Source organism: Osmerus eperlanus, chromosome 24 (assembly GCF_963692335.1).
Source record: "Osmerus eperlanus chromosome 24, fOsmEpe2.1, whole genome shotgun sequence".
In the NCBI taxonomy this organism is placed as follows: Eukaryota; Metazoa; Chordata; class Actinopteri; order Osmeriformes; family Osmeridae; genus Osmerus; species Osmerus eperlanus.
The window spans coordinates 5,424,882-5,445,022 of NC_085041.1; the positions used below are offsets into that span (position 1 = coordinate 5,424,882).

Genomic DNA, 20,141 nt, shown 5'->3' on the forward strand with positions numbered 1-20,141 from the left:
GGTCCTGTGGCACATTTCCAGGAATCACTTAACGATGATGAGGAAACATTCCTATAGTGTTCCCCCTTCCCTCTGTCCTAGGAACAACCTTCACCAGGCCTCGGTCTGGCTGGCTGCGTGAACACGGTTGAAAGTACTCCGCCGTCGCCCTCACATATTTCATGTCAACGATGCATCACCAGGGTCAGACGGATGTGTCCCGTGGTACAGTACGCCTCGTGTAGGCCGTGCTGCGGTCCGTGCTGAACAGTGGCGGGGCTTCACCTTCACTGTGAAGCCTCTTTCTGTCGTGTTATCCTCTCATCTCGTACAAAGGCTGACTGGGGTAATAACGGCTGGAATGACGACACGTGTTTGCCCTCCTCGTGGGACCAGGGCTTATACAGCACAGAGCAGGTTTAGCTGAGCGCTGGTCTGTCCGACGGGCAGTCTGTTAAAATCCCTGATTTTGCGGCGTTGAATAATTGAGAAGGTACATGACCTGAGCAGAGAGGTTAGTTAGGAACAGCGCTTGTGTTGTAAAATGGAAATGGTACAGCAGGCCCTTGTGTAGGAGCTGTGGACTGTAAAGCTTAGGTTGGCTACAGATATCGATGGGGCAGCTTCTCTCTCTCACTCTCTCTCTCTCTCTCTCTCTCTCTCTCTCTCTCTATTTCTATCTTTCTCTCTTTTCTTTCTCTCTGTCTCTATAATTCTCAGGGTTAGGGTTAGTTTCCACTATTTCTCTCTCCACCTCTCTATCTTTCACTATCTTGTTTTCCTTGTTTCTCTTTCTCTCCTTCTTATTCCCGATCTCTCTCCCTCTCTACCTCTCCGTAGCTCTCTCTCTCTCTGTGGTCTGTAACTCTCAGCAGCTTGCGGTTCTGAAGGACTGGGAGTGCGACGCAGTCCACGCTTCATGGTATTATCAAAGGGCAATTTCTCGAATCATTGAAGATGCTGTAATCAGCATCGGCAAAATCTAAAGATGTGAAAATGACACAGATTCACATTTGTTTAGCTGAAGAGGTTCACTCGCGGTCTCCTCAACGGAGGGAGAAGGGAGAGGAGGAGGGCATTTGGGACGACAGGAGCCATTCTAAATCATTCTTGTAATCCCTGAGAACATGCATTAATCCCAGCATCCTGGCCTGATCCACGTCTCTCCCCCAGATTGTGCCGTTACTGCTGAAAGCAAGGTCTCCTATCAGTCACACTGTTACTATGCCTGTCTTTGTTTCAAAGCCGCACAGAATTCATGAGTTATCATTAAGTACGCCCCCACCCCTCCCCCCACTCCCCCTCTCCCTCCCGACACCAACCTTCCAGTCTTTATGGTCTAGATGTGAGGGAGGTAAATCACAGAGTATTACTGTAGATGCGATGGAAAAGAAATCCAGTTTGCTTCGTTATTATTATTTGAGGCTCTTGTCTCCTGGGATAGCACATCTGTTTTAGGTGTCCTGAGACGACCCTCAGGGCTTCACGGAGCCCTGGAACCAGATGGAAAGCATATCATATGTTAGATGTGTCAGAGTGTCATAGCATTATGACAGCATCTGCCCATGTTGATATTGCCCCCGAAAAACGAAACACTCCGGAGGATTTGTTTTGTTTACTTGTTTACCCCTTTACAGAAATTATAGATATGGATAACTTTGCTCAAATGGGCATCCAAACACAACAACACACGCACACAAACTGTAACATTACCCATTAGCGTGTCACAGCATATGTGTGTGTGTGTATGTTCACATTCTGTATTCGCTATTGACATCCATTTAGACACCTCTCTATGGAACAAATAGCTATAGTGATTAATTGTTTACGAGATATGCATGGCATAGCAAAAATGTTATCTCCACCATCAATCTTAGGGTACAAACTGATGTTCTCCAGCGATGGCTGCCATGTGACTGAAGCCGGTCTGTCATGAAGTTGTAGAGACTCCCAGTGTTGGAGTGGGTAACTGCATGCAGTCCCCAAATGTACAGCTCAATGTTAAACAAAGCAGACATGGTTTCACTTTGTTGTCATTTGTTACCTTTGTATTGTGTTCAGACTGAGTAATAGGGGCATCCCTCTCTCATCTTGCCTTAATTAACAAGCTGTTGGGGTCCTGTTTAGAAAATTAGCTGTTGACTTAAAGTCATGAGAATGAGACTCTTCCCTGCCATCACCTCTAATCTAATTGTGCCCCAATTACCTCAGGATTCTGACTCTATGTTAGTCAGTTTGTGATGTGAAATGCCACGTGCATTAAAAGGCATGTTTAGCAGCTGCTTCGAGCCCTGACGACCTCCCCCATACCGCTGGCACATGATTAAACGACCGAACCTTCTCCCTGTGACAAGGAGGACTGATAACTGCTCAAACAAAATGTCATAGCGAATGCAAAACTCCATCTCAAGCTGACACGCGCACGCACAGAATTACAAACAGTCCCCAGCACCACAGGGGGCTGTGCACATGGATTAAATAATGCATAATTTACAAGGCACTATTTCAGAATGAGATGCCATGGGTTTGGAGTACCAGTGACGCATGCCAGTGTTGATTTATGAAAGGTTAGGATTCTGATTGCATTGCTTCCCGCTAGCGAGGAGCAAGGTAAACGACCGCGGTGGTGTTCAGGTATTGTAAACCCGTCATAAGCCCCTTAAAAATACTCAGCCGGTAATCCTATCCCATAAAGCTCACTGGGGGCTTAAGGTGTGTGTGTTGACTACCACCATGCGGGTCTCAGCAGACCTAAAAAGGAAAACCGAGTTAATAGATTTATGTACCATTGAATTCATAACATCTGCAATGCATGAGTGTGCGCCCGCAGTAAAAAAAGAAAAGAAAAAGAATACCAGAAGGATCAATCATAGTCTGGGTATTATATCCCTTGTGTAGGCCTAAATATGCATCTGCTACTCAAGAATCATGTACACCTCACCTCCCACCTCCAGCCTTACATCAGATGGAAATAAGGTCCTTGTACCGATAGAATATGCTCTCTGTATGTAAATAATGACACAAGCAGTGCCGTCAACTTCACCAATGCTGAAAATGTGTGCGTGTGTGCTTTTGTGAGTGTGTGTATGTTGGTGATGTGTTGGGTAGGCTCAGCACTGTATTAGAAAAGATCTATACAGATGGTGTTTATGTTTTCTCTCCACAAACTTCACCCCACCATTAGTATTGTGATAGCCTACAGCGTTCATGGCTGGCTCCCAGGATGTAAATGAATTGGACTGGAGGTGTCAAGGCCGTGGGTTATTTGATTCATGAAAGGTTGTTCGTCAGTGCCATTTAACTAGATCCTAAAACTGATGGAGAGGAAAGCCTAGAGGAATGAGCTGTCTGGAGAACGCATGCTCCACTGGCTCAGACAATCTTGAAGGGGTCCTGACCGCGTGTCCCGTCAACTCGTTTTCTTCCACCCGATTGATATAGGACTCGAGCACGGTGAGAGCTTTACGTTCTGTAAACAAATTATCATACACACACACACACACCACAGAGAAACTAAAACATTGCCTTGGTTTTCTGTAGTGTTAGATTGTTTTGCTTTTCACATCTCCAGCTATATCTGTGATGTTCACATCATTGTTTCACATCCCCTTTGAAAAGGTCATTCAAAATGAACATAACTCTTTATCCCCCATTGCTAAAAAGGTCGACAGTAATATATTTCTACTACAATTGTGTAAAAGGAGGGAAAGGTTATATGAGGTTTAAAGGAGTTGACAGGTTTTCCCGAGTGTGTTTTGAATATCTTCACATTTTGTTCTGATCAATCTGTTCAAGTTGTTATGGAGACAGTTTGCTCCCTTAGAAACACTTCACAGCACAAGGGAGAAATAACCATAAATTGTAATTGCGTTACATGCCTGGCTTTGATTGTGGTCATTACTAACCACTGCCATCTTCTGATTATATTTAGTATTACAGGTTGCGATCAAGAACGATTTTTGAAGGACTGTATGATATGCATTTTGATCTATTTTTGGAAAAGGATAAATCCATTCATATTTTTCAACACCTCCCCCCCCCCTACACACACACACACACACATATTTCACTCTTGAAATTGAAATGTAATGTGTGCAACAATTTCTACACAACTTTTTACTAATTCATTATCCAGCTTTAATCCAATGTAGGCATTAATATCACAGAACTATTCAAGGCCCCCCATCTATCGTGTCGTCATGAGATGATTTCTGATTGGACGTTTTTTTGACAAGTCGCGCATTGCACGATGGGATATCTCAGTGTTTACTCAAATGGCAGTGAACATTTCGTGACTTGACAGTTCAGGCCCCAAAACAAAAGTACTGTATCTTAGATTTAAATAAAATACCAGTATTATCAGAAATAAAGAGAAACAGAAATCCACATCGAAAGGACACTGGTTCTCAACGTGAATTAATTTGTGGAGGACTGTCAAGGAGAGGACTTACGCACCGCTGTAGAAAAACCAGTCCCCAGTAAACGAAGCTACTGTACTTTGACAGGTCGGTAGAAAAATATAAGCATACAACCTTTCGTTACTTCTCTACATTTGTGTTTGGACCTTATTTAGTACATTAGTTCACACCCCCGCTGTAAATACTGTTGTCATTTATGCCCTCGTGTTGTTTTTTTGTCTCATAAATAGAGAGATTTGACTTGGAGGACATCGCTAGAATTAGCCATAAGCGGCTAAAAATGTCATTGCCCCCTTCCCCTCCCCTCTTCTCCCTGTTGACAAAACTGTGCATGTGCGATGTGAACCAATAACCGTAAACATTGTTGCAACATGATGTTCAAGCAGCATTAGCCAAGGCGACAGTGTATCCAAGCAATGCTGAATGTGACAACTAGGGGGGAATTGTGTCAACAAGTCGAGAATTAAGTTTTTAGACCGTTGTGTTGAAGGGCTATGACCTTGTAAGAGGGCTAGAGAAATTGAAGCCGTTCAAACTTTTGCATTCTTCCATCATTCAGTTGGTCTACTGGCACTAGCATCCATATGTATGGCAATGGATACCATGAATTAACATGTTTGGGCCTACCATATTTATGGCAATAGCTTGGATACTGTGGGTTAACATGTAGGCCTAGTACTACACATCAGGAAATTATACCTCTTAAGATTGCTTTCTTGTGATTTCAGAGTACCATCAAATATCACAAGAGACTCTGAATCAAGCCGAATGTAAGTAGTCTTAGTTGGCATGCCACTACTAATTCCATTGTTGCCATGGTTTCGTACTGTACCATTGTCTTGATGTGCTTGGTCTAGGACACTGGCCCGGACCATCAGTGACAGTCTGACAAGTGTCTGTCGTTAGATGGCAACATGGGCCAGTGAAGGGCATTTAAAAACATCCTTGATTTGTTTTAATGGCTAATTTGGATGTATGAGGAGAGCTACTATGAATAAAGTCTGCTCTCCGACACTGCATTAAACCTTCTGCCTTCCCGTTTGAATGTTTTGTGCAGGAAGAAAGCGACTGCAAAGCATCTAATCGAGCGCTACTTTCGCCAGTTAACCGAGGGCTGTGGAAATGGGGACTGCACAAATACATTCTGTGCATCGTGTCTTGATTTTCAACCCGTGGATAACAACGCAGCCGCCGTCAGGGCACTGGAGCTATATAAGATTAACGCCAAACTTTGTGATCCCCCCCCCCCAAACGACGGTGCCCATCCGGACGGCGGAGCCAACGGAATCCACCCTGCCTTAACCAGAAGCGACAGCGAGATGAGTGCCAGAGAAGACTACAAAGGTAGCCTCAGATGAACGAAACGCCCTGCATGTGTCTTCTTTCACAAATATATATATATATATATATATATATATATACATATTTGTTTAGCAGGTCAAATGAATAAGGGCTTTTTTTCAACATTATTTTAACCTCTCACCCCCATTTACCCACTCCAGGTCCTACAAAAGATTCCAATACACTAAAGAAAATTTAAGTAATAACAATAAATATAGCTAACTGTTCTCTTTTTCACTTACTGCATGACCTATCCTAAAATAGTTTTCTGTTATTCCTCACCCCTGTTTACTCACTGACTCTGCTGGATCTGTCCTCAGAGGTGCATTACCTGACTGAACACACGGTGTACAACATCATGGACGCCTGCGAGGTGACCGGCGACTTCTCTCCCATGATCCGGGTGATCGGCAGGATCTTCTCCAACGCGGACGCCCTGGTGCACAGCTTCCGGAAGGACCGGGTCTTCGGCAAGGACCGACGCGGATCCCGCCTCTCCGGGGACGAGGAAACGGAAGCCGGCGAGGATGAGAAGACGTTGACGGCGGCGGGGGAGGAGGAGGGGTCAGGAGCCTTCGCGGCGGCAGAGGCGGAGCCCTCCAGGGAGGACAGCATCCCTTTGAGGTTGGGCCCCTTCGACGTGTCCGTGGACATAGACGCGGTGAGGAGGGTCTACGACAAGCTGCTGTCCAACGAGCTGACCGAGGCGGCCTTCCTCAACGCGCTGGTGTACCTGACTCCCAATCTGGAGCTGGACCTGACCTACCTGGACGTGTACGACACCGACCCCAACTATCTGAACATCTTCATCATCGTGATGGAGAACCGAAACCTCCATAGCCCCGAGTACCTGGAGGTGGCGATGCCCGTCTTCTGCAAGGCCATGAGCAAGCTCCCCCTGCCTGGGCTCGCCAGGCTGACGCGCCTGTGGTCCCGGTACACCGGCTCGCAGATCCGCCGCATGATGGAGACCTTCCAGCAGCTCATCACCTTCACCGTCATCAGCAACGAGTACGACAGCGACAACCTGGTGAACGATGACGAGGCGGTGGTGGCCGCCGTCAAGTGTCTGAAGCTGGTCTTCTACGCCAACGTGCTGGCCGGCGACCTGGACGTGGGGCACAACGAGGAGGAGGACGAGGAGCTCGAGTCCAGCGAGCTGACCCTGCAGGAGCTGCTGGGGGAGGAGCGCACCCACCGGAAGGGCCCCCGGGTGGACCTCCTGGAGAAGGAGCTGGGCGTGCGCACCCTGGACTGCCGGACGCCCCTCGTCCCCTTCGAGGACTTTGTCAACGAGCCGCTGAACGAGGTGGTGGAGATGGACAAGGACTTCACCTTCTTCAAGGTGGACTCGGAGAGCAAGTTCTCCTTCCAGAGCTGCCCGTTCATCCTCAACGCCGTCACCAAGAACCAGGGCCTGTACTACGACAACCGCATCCGCATGTACAGCGAGCGGAGGATCACGGCGCTCTACAGCATGGTGCAGGGCCAGCAGCACAACCCTTACCTCAGGCTCAAAGTGAGGAGAGACCACATCATCGATGACGCCCTGGTCCGGGTAAGCCACACAGAGTAACAGCATTGGGGTGATAATCATGTCATATTATCCCTTAATATTATATACTATATAATATTATTATTTAATTTAAGAATAATCTAATAATTATTATTATAGTCTGCCTGTAGACCCTTTTCTCCTGAGCAAAATATGGTACAGGGGGGATTTGAACCTGCAATGTCATGATCCCAAGTGCTCTAACCGTGTTGCCTGTGTTGCGTGTTTCAGCTGGAAATGATTTCCATGGAGAACCCTTCAGACCTGAAGAAGCAGCTGTTTGTGGAGTTCGAGGGGGAGCAAGGAGTAGATGAGGGAGGCGTTTCCAAAGAGTTCTTTCAGTTGGTTTTGGAGGAAATCTTCAACATTGATATTGGTGAGAATTGTATCTTGACAGACATCACGTGTTAGTTTCTGGGTCCAAACCTCCCTTTTCCTGAACTCCTCCCTCCGTGTTGTCCGTGGCGTTCGCCCCTCAGGGATGTTCACGTACGACGACGACACCAAGCTCTTCTGGTTCAACCCCTCCTCGCTGGAGAACGAGGCCCAGTACACACTGATCGGGATCGTTCTAGGACTGGCGATTTACAACAACTGCATCCTGGATGTCCATTTCCCCATGGTGGTCTACAGGAAGCTCATGGGCAAGAAGGGGACCCATCTGGACCTGGCTGACTCGCATCCAGTACGGTAGCATGCTGGAATCTTCCGAGTCCTCCATTGATATTCCTACCTTCGCACACACGCACTTCACATGCACCGTTAGCTGAAGAGGTGATTAGGTGTGTGTGTCAGTGTGTACGCGTGTATGTGTGTGTGTGTGTGTGTGTGAAGGTGCTCGGATGATGAGTGGCCCCAGAAGAGGCGCGGCTCTGATAAGTTGTGTCGTGCCTTCCGGCAGCTTCTCTACCAGAGTCTGACGCAGCTGCTGGAGTACGACGGGAACGTGGAGGAGGACATGATGCTCACCTTCCAGATCTCCCAGACCGACCTGTTCGGAGAGCCCACCACGTACGACCTGAGGGAGGACGGAGAGAAGATTCCGGTGACGAACGAGAACAGAAAGGTGCGTAGATTCCTGGGCGAACCGGGAAACGTGCGAAACGTCTTATCAGCCTGGCTCATTCAGGTGTCCTCACAGCGGACCCTCACCTCTCTCTCTGCCTCACTTTGTTTCTCCCACCTTTTTCTCTCTAATTTCACTTCTCTCTTTCTCTGTATCTCCATCTCTATTTCTCTCTCCCCTTTCATTCTTTCTCCCTCATTTTAATCTTCCCTTTCTCTCCCTTTCTCTATCTTTTCTTCCCCCCCCCCCCTCTCTCTCTCCTTCTCTTGGAGAGGAATCCAGGGCAGCCGTCAGCTGGAATGTCCTGTTTGTCTTGCTCTGTTTGTGCTTTTGTACCTCGTGTTTTCATTGGCTGGCTGGCATTTGTGTGTGTGTGTGTGAGAGAGAGAGCCTTTAAGAGGGGCTGGTGCTGTTTGATGTGTTCCATTGTCTGGGAGCCAAGCTGCTTCCTGCCCCTGCTTTCCCCGATAGCTGAGAGAGAGAAAGAGAGAGGGGGGGAGAGGGAGGAGAGAGAGAGAGAGGGAGAGACGGAGAGACGGAGAGAGAAAGAGCTAGAGAGAGAGAGGAGAGATGGGGGGGGGGGAAGTAGTCCGCCTTCGAAGTGTTGACATTGTGTTGTTGTTTTACTGATTTGTTTCTGTCTGTGTTCGTCCGCCAGGAGTTTGTGTGTCTGTATGCAGAGTACACCCTCAACACCAGCGTGGAGAGGCAATTCAGAGCCTTCAAGAGAGGCTTCCACATGGTGACCAACGAGTCTCCGCTCAAGTATTTGTTTCGGCCGGAGGAAGTGGAGCTGCTCATCTGTGGAAGCAGGGTATGGAGAGTCATCTCAGAGAAAGCACTTTTGGTCTTGTTTTTTTCTCCGACGCTATCTTTTGTTAGCATTTGCTAACTGCAACTCCCCTGACTTCATAGAATCTTGACTTCGAGGCCCTTGAAGAGACCACAGAGTATGACGGCGGCTACAGCAAAGATTGCCAAATTATCAAGTAAACATATATGTTATTATTATACATTTCCTGTCATTACACCCTAACATAGCTTGGTTTTTGCTTTGACCAGCAAGTATGGAAAAAGTTTTTTATTTCTTTTAATTTTGCTTGCTTGCAGAGACTTCTGGGAAACGGTGCACTTGTTCGGTGTGGAGCAGAAGAGGCTGTTTCTCCAGTTCACCACAGGCACAGACAGGGCGCCCGTGGGAGGCCTGGGAAAGCTGAAGATGATCATCGCTAAGAACGGCCCTGACACAGACAGGTCAGCTCCGGTCCCTTGTTGACGTGGGCTCGTGGGTTGGTCGTCTACATCTCGGTCTCAGTCTGTCTCTTTTCTTCTTCCACCCCCTCCTCCATCTCTCCCCCCCAACCCTCCCCATCTTCTTCCTCTCCATCTCTCACTCTGTCCCTCACTCATTCATTTACTCTGTTTCTCGGTCTATTTATCTGTCGGTGTCTCACTCACTCTCCCTCCCTCGCCCCCCTCCCTCAATCTTCTTTCACCCTCCCCACACCATCTCTCTCTCTGATTCACTCCCTCACTCCCATCTCTCTCTCTCTCTCTCTCTCTCTCTCTCTCTCTCTCTCTCTCTCTCTCACCCTCTCTCTCACCCTCTCACCTCCTCCTCCAGGTTACCCACCTCTCATACCTGCTTCAACGCACTGCTACTTCCGGAGTACTCCACCAAGGAGAAACTGAAAGAGAGGCTCCTCAAAGCCATCACCTATGCCAAAGGATTCGGGATGCTGTGATTGGACAGACGAGCCTGTGAACACTTCCTGGGTGCAGTTTGCTATCTTCAGAAGAGGGAAAAGTCAACGATGGGAAGTACAGTGGGTTGAAATGGAAGAACTGCAGTGATCCTGTGCCTGAATACCCCTCACTGTCACTACACACACACACGCGGACACTTTGGCAACCTACACTATAGTATGATTGCAATTATTTGAAAAAGGAGAACAATGAGAAAACCTCCTAGAAAAAAAGATTGAGAAGTTTAAGATTCAAAATATATATATTTTTACCCAGCATTCAGCTGGTTTTGTTAACAATGCAAAACTGTAAAGCAGCAAATGCTATCGCTGATATGTCGGATACATTTTTTGGTCGGCTGCTTGCCTCCTCGCCCCCCGTTGCGTTTTTGTTGTTGTTGAAGGGTTTGCTCATTGCTCAAACAGGTCGTTCTGTGCCAGGTCTTGGATGACTGTGACCCCAACCACCCCCACCCACCCTACACCCAACCCTGTTACTGCTTCAATGTTTTCCAAAGACAGTTCGCTTCCCCCCCCCCTTTTCTTTTCAATGGAGTTTTAGTTTTTTGCCGTGTAATATAATTTAAGCAAAATTTCAAGCAGTTTTCAACCGTATCTGATTGTCGTGAAACTGTGAAAGTGCACTTAACTAGCAGGTCAGTGAACGGTACAGTGTACAGTATATATACATATATATATACTGTCTGTCTCTCTAGGAACATGTTCTCCTGTAGATGGACCTGAAGTCTTCCCCTTTCTCTTGCCATCTGTGCGGTCCGAGGCGTAGGACTGCTGTAATCAGGACACAGACCCACTGTCCCAAGGGTTGTTTATGGTGCTGCTATGCCGGTAATGTGACTTTAGCAAACCAAGCTACTAGTCTTGGCTGGAGTCCTACATCTTACTATCGTAACGGGCTCCCTGAGGTGATTAGAGTCGGATTCAAACCTATTTTGTGTGTGTGTGAGGTATTTGTTTAACACCGCCATCAATCCTGGCCAGTGTTTTTTTCTTTTTTTTGTATTCTGTTTTATGCCATGACAGAATGACTATGCTGTTTAGTTACCACACTTCACTTTACATATCATACTGACGTACTGTAGCAACTGTCTTTGCCATCTGACTTAAGTGGCTTTGCAGTACTTGCCACCACTTCACAGCTGAACGTGAGAGACTGCTTCTTATGCTTGGAAAATGAAAACGTTTTGTTTTCTTCATATTGGTTCGTATTGTTTTTAGATATGTTTTTGTGATTGATTTATTATGTGTTATGCTGCACACGTTGAAGCCTCCTCGGCCTCCACAAAAAGACAGTGTGTGTATATTGGTCACAGAATGGAGATGTACAGTTGGTAAACTGTTTTATTCGGTCAAAGCCTATCTCAGGAGAGACAAGAATGTGTATTTAAATCATCATAAATCACCTGTGTGTATAAATGCTGCAAAACGGATTAAAAGTGACTACATTCTTTGACTGATGTCATACAAGTGAGAGAATGAGTGAGAACACCCTCCCTCCATACATTCTAGAACACTCCGAGAACTCCAGAACAAGCAAAGCACTGTATGTATGCAGGAGGAAAACATGACATAATTGAGTCGACTTTTGAAGCCGTCCAGTGTCACATCAACTTTCCAACCTACCTAAAACCACCACACTGTATTCAGAGAAGTCAACAGCGAGCCCCGGGGCTTCAGTTGGAGGTATTTCTCTCCCAGTTGCTCTCCACCAGGTTCTCCCTGGTCTGCTGGGTTCTGTAGTGCTCCAGGGCCAGGTACTCCCCAGAGGCCGACTCATTCACCCTCCTCAGGGTAAGACTCCTGGAGGCCTCCCCCCTGCCCACAGGCCCCCAGTGGCCCAGCTCTTCCTCAACGTCCTGGGCTTCCTCTCTTCTCGGCCTGGCCTCAGCCCGCAGCCTCTGGGCGTAGTAGTCATCCAGGATCGCCCCCTGCTGGCGGTTCTGCTGCCCCAGGACGCTCACCTGCCCTATGAATAGCCTCATCCTCTCACTAAGGTCTTTTGCTGCTCCGCCGTCCTCGTCCGGCCCTGGGTGGACGTGTCCATGGATGGCCGGGCGTTTGTCAGTGCGGCTCAGAAGGTCGCCACCTTCAGCATGTGACCTTCGCTTTAGCGGAGGGATCTCACGGAGGGGCTGAGGGACGCTTCCCACAGCTGCTGTCGATATCCCCGATCCTGCTGTGAAGGGGTGGTCTGGGGCCCGTGGACGACTCCGTTTGTGTGTTCTCTGGAGATTTGACCCTGGCCCGGTCCATTCCTGTGGGCTAGCGCTCCTCCTCGCACAAGAACCAAGCCTCGCGACGGAGGAGGAGGTCGTCGGCGTGAAGCCGACCTTCGACGGTGCTGACACGCAGGCTCTCCCCCCGGGCCGGAGGCCGCTGCTCGCGGAGGCCAGGGTGGAGGAGGTCTCCGCCTGCCGGCTCCCGCTCACCCCGCCGCCGCGTCGTCCCGCGCAACTTGGCGAGGAAGCGGAGGCGGACGGCGCGCTGCTCCGCGCAGATGGACGCCTCCGTCTGCCTCTTCAGGATCTCCAGAGAGCGCAGGTGTTTCTCCAGCAGAGCCGCCTCTCTCCAGTGGAACAAGGTGACTGGGTGAGACAGCTCAGAGGTGGAGGTTCTCCACCCGACAGGCATGGCTCGCAACGCGTCCGATGGTCTTTACAGACCAAACTTCTCGGTCGTGCGACGCCGCGCTGGCTCTGCCTTGAGCCGTGTTGACAACCTTGAAACCAAAACATGATCTGTACTCTGTTGCTGGGGAAGGAGCTGGTCCCGTATCGTGACAACAAGATTGAATAGGCTCCTTTCTCTATTCATACTCATTCTGTATTTACAGTACCTCTCCACGCAGGTTAGTGATTACTTATCAGGGAACACCGCAAATGCAGCCCTACACTCTGAGCAAAGAACCCGCCACAACAAACAATGCAGTTTTTAAGTCGTTTATTCAATATTTTGTGATACGAACATCTGCTAAAACACAACATTGCATTTCATACTTGCGTCGTTTATTAGACATTGGCGTGCTTTGATGACAGTGTAGCTTAAATTCATGAGTACTGTACAAGCACACAATGTGGGACATACATGAATTGGGAGCCTTTCGTATCTATTGTGTTATTCCTTCACATCGTTTGACCTTTCCTCCAGTGAACAGATCAGCCCACAGAGTCTGACTATTGTGAGAGGGTAATGAACCCACGTGAACACACTGGCTCAAACACGTCACACGAAATGCATCGACACATACAGGAAATCAATCAATTGTGAAACATTTCATTCATAGAACTAAACTCGCATGACAGGAAAACTGTACATTCCCAAAACCACTTATGGTTGTTTGATGGATTTGTCCTTGACGAAGTGTGGGTCCTCTACTCCTCAAAATGTATCTGCCGTCCCTGCAGGTAACGTCTCCACGGTGTGGTTCAGGGTGCTTGGTACATCTTAATCACAGCATACCGCAATGTATATGCACTGCATACATGGTACAGCAACGTTTTGACACATTCTTTTTTTCACACAAAGAATACATATTGCATGAATGATAATATACATACACGGTTTTAATGTATAAATGGATATAAATGGGTACAGTCGAAAAGTATCAAACTAGCTATTAATAGGTATATTAGAAAACCAAAAATCTTGCTTCTTTTATACTGTTAAGTCTCTGGGTAAACTGCTGTGAAATTACTGGGTCTTTTTGTCCGCGACCACTTCAGACAGATCCTCGGGGCGGACTGACTTGACTGTGGCCTCCATGTCGGTGATCCTCTGCTTGACCTTCATCTGGCTGGCGGAGAACTCCGCCAGGAGCTTGGCGAACTTGGACTGCATGGTGCCCAGGTTGATCTCCAGACGGTCGATCTTCTCCTCCAGGTCCTTGGGGTCGGCCCCGGCGTTTGCCACCGCCTCGTCGATCAGGTTGTCCTTCATCAGGATGGCCTTCCCCTTCTCCTCCAGGGCCTTCTTGGCATCCGGGTACTCAGTCAGAGCCTCCACCAGGTCGTCCTTCGACAGCGCGAACAGGTCAGAGTAGCCCACACTTCGGATGTTGGCGGTCCTCCGGTTGCCCGCCTTACTGCCTTTGATTCCCAGGATGCTGATCTCCCCAAAGTAGGCTCCGTCGCTAAGCACCACGAACTGGGTGACCCCGTCGTCCGCGACGACCGCCAGCTTCCCCTCCTTGATGATGTACATCTCGCGTCCGATGTCGCCCTTCTTGCAGATGTAGTCCCCGGGGCTGAACACCTGCGGCTGCAGCTTCAGCACCAGCTCAATCAGAAGACCGGCTTCGCAGTCCTGGAAGATGCGCACTTTCTTCAGGGTGTCCAAATGGACGTTGATGGCGATCTCGGCCTTCAGCTTGTCCGGGAGGTTCTTCAGCACCTCCTTCTCGTCGCAGGTCTTCTTCTCCGTCCACAGGTAGTCGAACCACTTGATGACCCGGGCCTCCAGGTCCTTGGTGACCTTACGGAACTGCATGTACTGCTTGATGGAGTCGATCTTGGCCTGGAAGTCGGCGCGCGACTTGTTCATGTTGGAGATCATGGCGCCGACGTTACCGACGATGGTGGCGAAAATCAGCACGCCGATGAGGAAGTCGGCGACGACGAACAGGTACTCGACGTCCTTGACCGGGGGCGGGGTCTCCCCGATGGTGGTCAGGGTCAGGGTGGACCAGTAGAGACAGTAGATGTATTTCCTGATCAGTCTTCCATGCTCTGGGTGACTGATGTTGGGGTACACCCAAGTGTCTGTGCCGAAACCAATCGTTTTGGAGATGGCGAAGAAGATGCACGCGTTCCAGTGGATGATGATCAGGATGTACAGTACGAGATTGCTGATACGGAAGACGTTGGGGAAACTGGTCCTGGTCTCAGTGCGGTCGAAGAACTCAAAGAGTCGGGACATTTTGAAAAGGCGGTTGAAGCGTAGCTCAGGGTTGTTGTAGCCGAACTTTAACATCAGGATGTCTGTGGGGACCATTGACAATATGTCGTATTTGAACTGAGGCGTTTCTCTGTATTTTGCCCTCAGTTTCTTGGCATCTTTCACAATCAGGCCTTGTTCCAGAAAACCTATCGGAGGTAAGGGAAACAAAATTGTGAAAACTGTGTGATATCAAATGCACCTCAGTCTAGGCTCGGTTGATCTTAGAGAGGCAGCACGGAAGAGTACCGGACCTGTTCTCGACCTCACAAACGTGTCCATGTAGTAGATGATGTCTGAGGTGAGGTCCAAAAACATCCATAGAGTCGTGTAAGAGTTCTGAAGTTCATTAAAACAAGCCCTGGAAAAGAGGAAAAAGACAATCCCATTGGGGTCACTATGGAAACCTGATAGATGGAGAGATGAAGAGCTGAAAAGAGGAGAGGAAAAGAGAAACAAAGATGATACCTTGTCACAAGCATCATCAGATTGTAGAATGTTGGAGCAGCGATGATGGTCAGCCATCTGTAGTAGTTATCATTAGCGGGGTCCATGATCCAAATTTCTTTCCTAAAATCAATATTTTGGTGAAATTACAGTCCCAAATCCAAACATTTTTAAGGGTTATTTGTTATTTTGCTGTCACAGAGGTCACGTTTAAATGATCCACACTGGAATGTGGAAATCCTACCCTTCACAGGTGTTTTGCACAGTCCTGGTATCGAGCTCTAAGCTATGGTTCGGATACGGCAGTGAGATACTTACGGGGGCTCCACTTTCTTTTTCTCATCTTTCTTGTCATCCTTCTTCTCATCCTTTTTTTCATCTTTCTTCTCATCTTTCTTCTCATCTTTCTTCTCATCTTTCTTCTCATCTTTCTTCTCATCTTTCTTCTCATCCTCTTTCGTATCCCCCTCTTTCTTCTCGTCCTCTTTCTTCTCGTCCTTTTTCTCATCATCTTTTTTTATTTCTTCTTTCTTGTCTTCTTTTTTGCTACGGATAACACGTTTTGCTTTTCATCTTGTTGACGAGAGAGGGGACCTACGAGGCGTTGTCATGGACTACAGTGGGTGAAATACGGGACCATGCTACAGAGCTGTAACTAGTCAGGATATAGAGGGTATGGTGGAGGCTGGATATTTCTAATCAAGTTAGGTTTTGGTTTTAGCTCAGACATTGTTAGAGCTGTTAGGGTGCCGGCCACACATATGGCCACTAGATGGCAACATGACACCACCTGAGTATGCCACCTACGAAAACATGGCTTTTTTTTCTTGTTTATACTATGGTGACTTTACAGTATAACCAGCACCAACAATGTACTTATAAGGGACACAGAGTCAAGCATCTCTAGCATTAGATAATAAGGTATGGTAAACCTATCAAGCAACATCTTACCATGTCATTTGATAGGTGTTGTGACAATACTGTACTATAATACTAGTATTCTCTATTATGGTTCATAGCTAGCTATTTCTTGGCACTTTCCAAGCAGACATTAAACTTCACAGCTTCTGGAACTATATGGCTTTTAGAACGACTACACAACTTCCAGAACATGATATGGCTTCTAGAACATTGTCTATAGCTTCTAGAACAGTACCGATTTTAAGATGGCTACATGCCTTCTAGAAAGGTCTATGGGTTCTAGAATGACTCCAGGACCACTACGTTTGGTCTCCTAGTTGCTGACCCAGTATGGGAGACTTACTCGTCTGTGTTGTTGCAGTTGTTCATATTGTAAGTGGCCAGTGGCCAGTGACCGACAGCACTTGGAGAAAGATTGAAGAGAGTTTTGTTTAGATAATACCGTGTCACAGATGAGTGAGACATCTGAATAGGATAGGCATTGTCAACCCACTAGTCTGTTTGTGCTCTGTGGTGCTGTAAACACGGTTACACGGCAGGTCAAGACTCATGAGAGGTGCAGCGGATCACGAGATATCTATTCCACGTCCAGGGAGGAAGGTTTACTTTGAGGCACTAGACTATTCACCATTTTGACCATTACGAACTCTATAATCTCTCTCTGAACAGTGTTATGGGCAGTTATGGGAACATTAACAGTTGAAGACAAACATACTTTCTCTTCCTCAGACGATCGGGGTGGCCCAGAGACTGGGCGTTGCTCTCTCGACTGGAGGCTTCATTGAGCTCGGGGCCCCTGAAGCGCTCCAGGAACGAATCGGGTCGCTCGACCTCGCCTTGCATTCTGTGAGACGCCCAGTTGCGCAGCATGAACAGGAAGTGAGAGAGCCTAGGAGATCAGCAGGAGAAAAAGAAGGTACGCGGTAACAAAACGTCGTGGTTTCTGATATGAGTGTGTCTGGACTGGTGGTTGGCACTGGAGGCAGGGGCGTAGGTTTCATTATACACCTTTTTTTTAAGGCAAATCTGTCCCCCCCCCCCCCCCCCATGTTTCATTAAGAAAGTCATACAATGGCCGCATCATCGGCTATTACAAAAAATCTGTCCCTCCAACATTTGAAAACAAACCTATGCCCCTGGTTGGAGGTGGCCTCAACAAAGCTGCCTGAAATCAAACAACACTGCTGGTGGGATCTGGCGTCTTGCTGAATACCTGGCCATGGCGCCGGCCCCCGCAAAGGAACTTCTGCGAGACTCTGGCAGCCTGCTGGTGGCCACAGACAAGACCCCCTGCATCTCTGAGGAGTTGTCCTCACACAGAGAGCGCCCCCTGGAGGAGACGGGAAAAAGGAAACGCGACAGTCGAGCCACCGTCTACAGACTTAACCGTTATACACACGCGTGACCCCGACCGTCTCGATGAGGCAGTCCTCCTTGTCTCACACCTCCCGCAAACCACAAATGAGTGTGAAATCACTGGGCGCGTTTGATTCGACTGCTGCGGCAGCCCCCGTGGTGAAGTCTGACCTGTAGGTCCCGTTCTCCACGTCGTCCAGCTCAGCATCCGGCGTGCGGATGGATGGTCGATGGCGTGTGGGGTAAGACTGCTCTGTGCAGATCTTGGCCATGGTCTCTCCTCAGGCTCTGTATAGCCCAGGGACATCCAGCCTTGTACAACACTGTAGATGACACCAGTCACAGCTCTGGGGTCAACACTGTCACAAAACCCAGCACAATGTCCCAACGTCACATATGATCATGGTTGTAAGTGCCAAAGACACCTGGTAATAGCTGTAAGCCTAAGAGTTAGATTGGACACTGTCTGACATGTAGTTGATGTGTTGGCTGAAACCTATTTTCCCAATGTAGCTATCTGAGAGACTATAAATAATCAGGATGTATTTTTACGTCCCACTCCTAAAAATACATCCTGATTATGTCCTAAACACTAAACAAGATCAGTGCCCTGTCACTCACAAAGATCACCTCAGCTTTAGAGTAAGTACACTATGGCCCTACAGCATGTGTTACCCCTCTCTTTAGGTTATGTGCTGGGTAACGACTTGTATATCTGACATGATGCACATTGTTGGACGTGAATATGTAAATTATTCAGGGTGTAGCTTTCATTACACATGGGTGGGGCATGTCCCGCCCACTTTTTGAAAACGGCAAATCTGTCCCCCCCACACTTTCTATTAAGAAAGTTATATTTAACGGCCACATCCTCAGTTATAAAAAAAAAGCATCCTCACCCTCATTTGAAAACAAACCTGCGCCCCTTTCCATGAATAAACTTGGTTGAGCTTTTCAGCAGTATGGAAAGAAAGAAACAATGTTTTCAAGTGTGTTTCTTTGTTCGTGGGTGGGCTGTTATGTATACCTGTGTACACCTGTGATGTTCTTGCAAACAATGTTTGGTGCTGTTGTGGTTTGGGATGGGATTAGGCTAATTAATATTGGCAAGCAAACTTTGTAATGTAGCCAACACTGTCTGATTGATATGTGCCCATGAATAAATGCATGAAATCAAGAGGGGCCTACTAGTTATTGTTCTCATTCGAGTTAGAAATGCATTGTTATTGAAATAATTTCAGTAACAATGTAACTGGATTACTAGTAGCCACTAGAACAAAGCAAGGACAATACATGCATTTTTTTTAAACTGGCACTAAATCCAACTTCTAATAGGTCCATTTATCAGTTCATGAAGTTGTGTAGGTGAATAAAGTCTAAATTCACACAAAAATACAACATGGTTTATGACGTGTCATACCCTACACCTGCATCAGAGAGGAAAGGAGAGAGAACAAGCAGCACTCCACAGGGAGCCATATTAGTGTCATATTTTTTATAATCCCAAACCCCCTTTCATTGATTTAACTGCTTAAAGTCTTGTTGATGGGACCTTCTATGACACGTTACCATGGCGAGGATGTCTATTTACTTACAGGTTCTGCTGTCTGATTTATGGTGTAACAAATCACGGTTGTAACACGTGTGGCTGCAGATTAGCACTAATACTGTGGAGCTAAGGCCGTCTAAATAAGATCTTGCAGGGATAGTTTATGGAGATGAATATAGCCCTGCTCATATATAATATTTGCAATTGCCTGGTGTCCTTGTCCCTGATTTAATGTCAAACAATTACTTCTCACAAAATGAAAAATTACTGTAGGATAATTAAAATAACAACACTAACAAAATTAGCTATAATGCGATTGTCTCGGCGTACATTTATTGTCAGGGTGTTTTCGAAAAAAATTTGTGAAACAACGGATTTGACAGAAAAACAATACAAACTTTTTTTCATCGGAGTCTGAAGCCTTAAACTCACCTGAATGTAGCCTTCTTACGCTGTTTTGTGCATATCGATGGTACAGGTCATTCCTCCCAAACTACAGTTATTCCATTCCGATACAATTGTAATCCTGTTAATTTCTTATCCGTATTTCCTTATTGTCCGTCGGTAAAGACGCTACTTTTCCATTGCCTAAGTCGTATAATTCGTACGTGACTTTCGGTGTAGCTCACCGGAAAACCTCAGCACCGTGGACACCGGACAGCTCAACGTGTGTTCTCAAAAGGTGGGAGGAGTCCAATGCAATCATGGGCCTCTGCTGTTGAATATTAATTAGCGAGAACTTTCCCGTCTTATCCCTATCATTTTAGGGGGCCACGGAGCAGCTGTAGGCCTTTCAAGTCCAGACTGGATT

At 47.4% G+C, this 20,141-nt stretch overlaps 2 protein-coding genes across 3 annotated transcripts; one reads left to right on the forward strand and one right to left on the reverse strand.

Moving 5' to 3' along the window:
• The first annotated feature begins 4,249 nt into the window (after positions 1 to 4,249).
• ube3a (ubiquitin protein ligase E3A) lies at positions 4,250 to 11,578 on the forward strand. The gene is made up of 11 exons (XM_062450588.1): positions 4,250 to 4,484; positions 5,126 to 5,167; positions 5,455 to 5,741; positions 6,059 to 7,296; positions 7,525 to 7,669; positions 7,773 to 7,978; positions 8,195 to 8,359; positions 9,018 to 9,173; positions 9,275 to 9,348; positions 9,470 to 9,613; positions 9,984 to 11,578. Coding segments are annotated over exons 2-11 (2,538 nt in total). The 5' UTR covers positions 4,250 to 4,484; positions 5,126 to 5,165; the 3' UTR covers positions 10,105 to 11,578.
• Positions 11,579 to 13,054: 1,476 nt separating this feature from the next.
• Positions 13,055 to 20,085, reverse strand: cnga3a (cyclic nucleotide gated channel subunit alpha 3a). 2 transcript variants are annotated; one of them, XM_062450757.1, is made up of 9 exons: positions 19,763 to 20,085; positions 17,953 to 18,104; positions 17,639 to 17,755; positions 17,141 to 17,269; positions 16,769 to 16,828; positions 15,823 to 16,050; positions 15,526 to 15,627; positions 15,312 to 15,418; positions 13,055 to 15,206 (listed from the first exon to the last, which is right to left on the reverse strand). In XM_062450757.1, the coding sequence occupies exons 2-9, from the start codon at positions 18,051 to 18,053 to the stop codon at positions 13,816 to 13,818; spliced, it is 2,235 nt and encodes a 744-aa protein (XP_062306741.1). In that variant the 5' UTR covers positions 18,054 to 18,104; positions 19,763 to 20,085; the 3' UTR covers positions 13,055 to 13,815. The 2 variants fall into 2 exon arrangements, with proteins under 2 accessions (XP_062306741.1, XP_062306740.1); XM_062450756.1 differs by having other exon boundaries at positions 17,141 to 17,314.
• Positions 20,086 to 20,141: the final 56 nt, after the last annotated feature.

Bases quoted from the DNA above. Each gene is read 5' to 3' on its own strand.
- ube3a (XM_062450588.1), top strand. The intron at 5,742-6,058 runs GTAGCCTCAGAT...ATCTGTCCTCAG, and splicing joins TGCCAGAGAAGACTACAAAG to AGGTGCATTACCTGACTGAA. The intron at 7,297-7,524 runs GTAAGCCACACA...TGCGTGTTTCAG, and splicing joins TCGATGACGCCCTGGTCCGG to CTGGAAATGATTTCCATGGA.
- cnga3a (XM_062450756.1), bottom strand. From the start codon at position 18,053: ATGGCCAAGATCTGCACAGAGCAGTCTTACCCCACACGCCATCGACCA. The intron at 17,315-17,638 runs GTATTCAGCAAG...CTGATCTCCTAG, and splicing joins GGGGCCGGCGCCATGGCCAG to GCTCTCTCACTTCCTGTTCA. The intron at 15,628-15,822 runs GTAAGTATCTCA...TATTGATTTTAG, and splicing joins AAAAAGAAAGTGGAGCCCCC to GAAAGAAATTTGGATCATGG.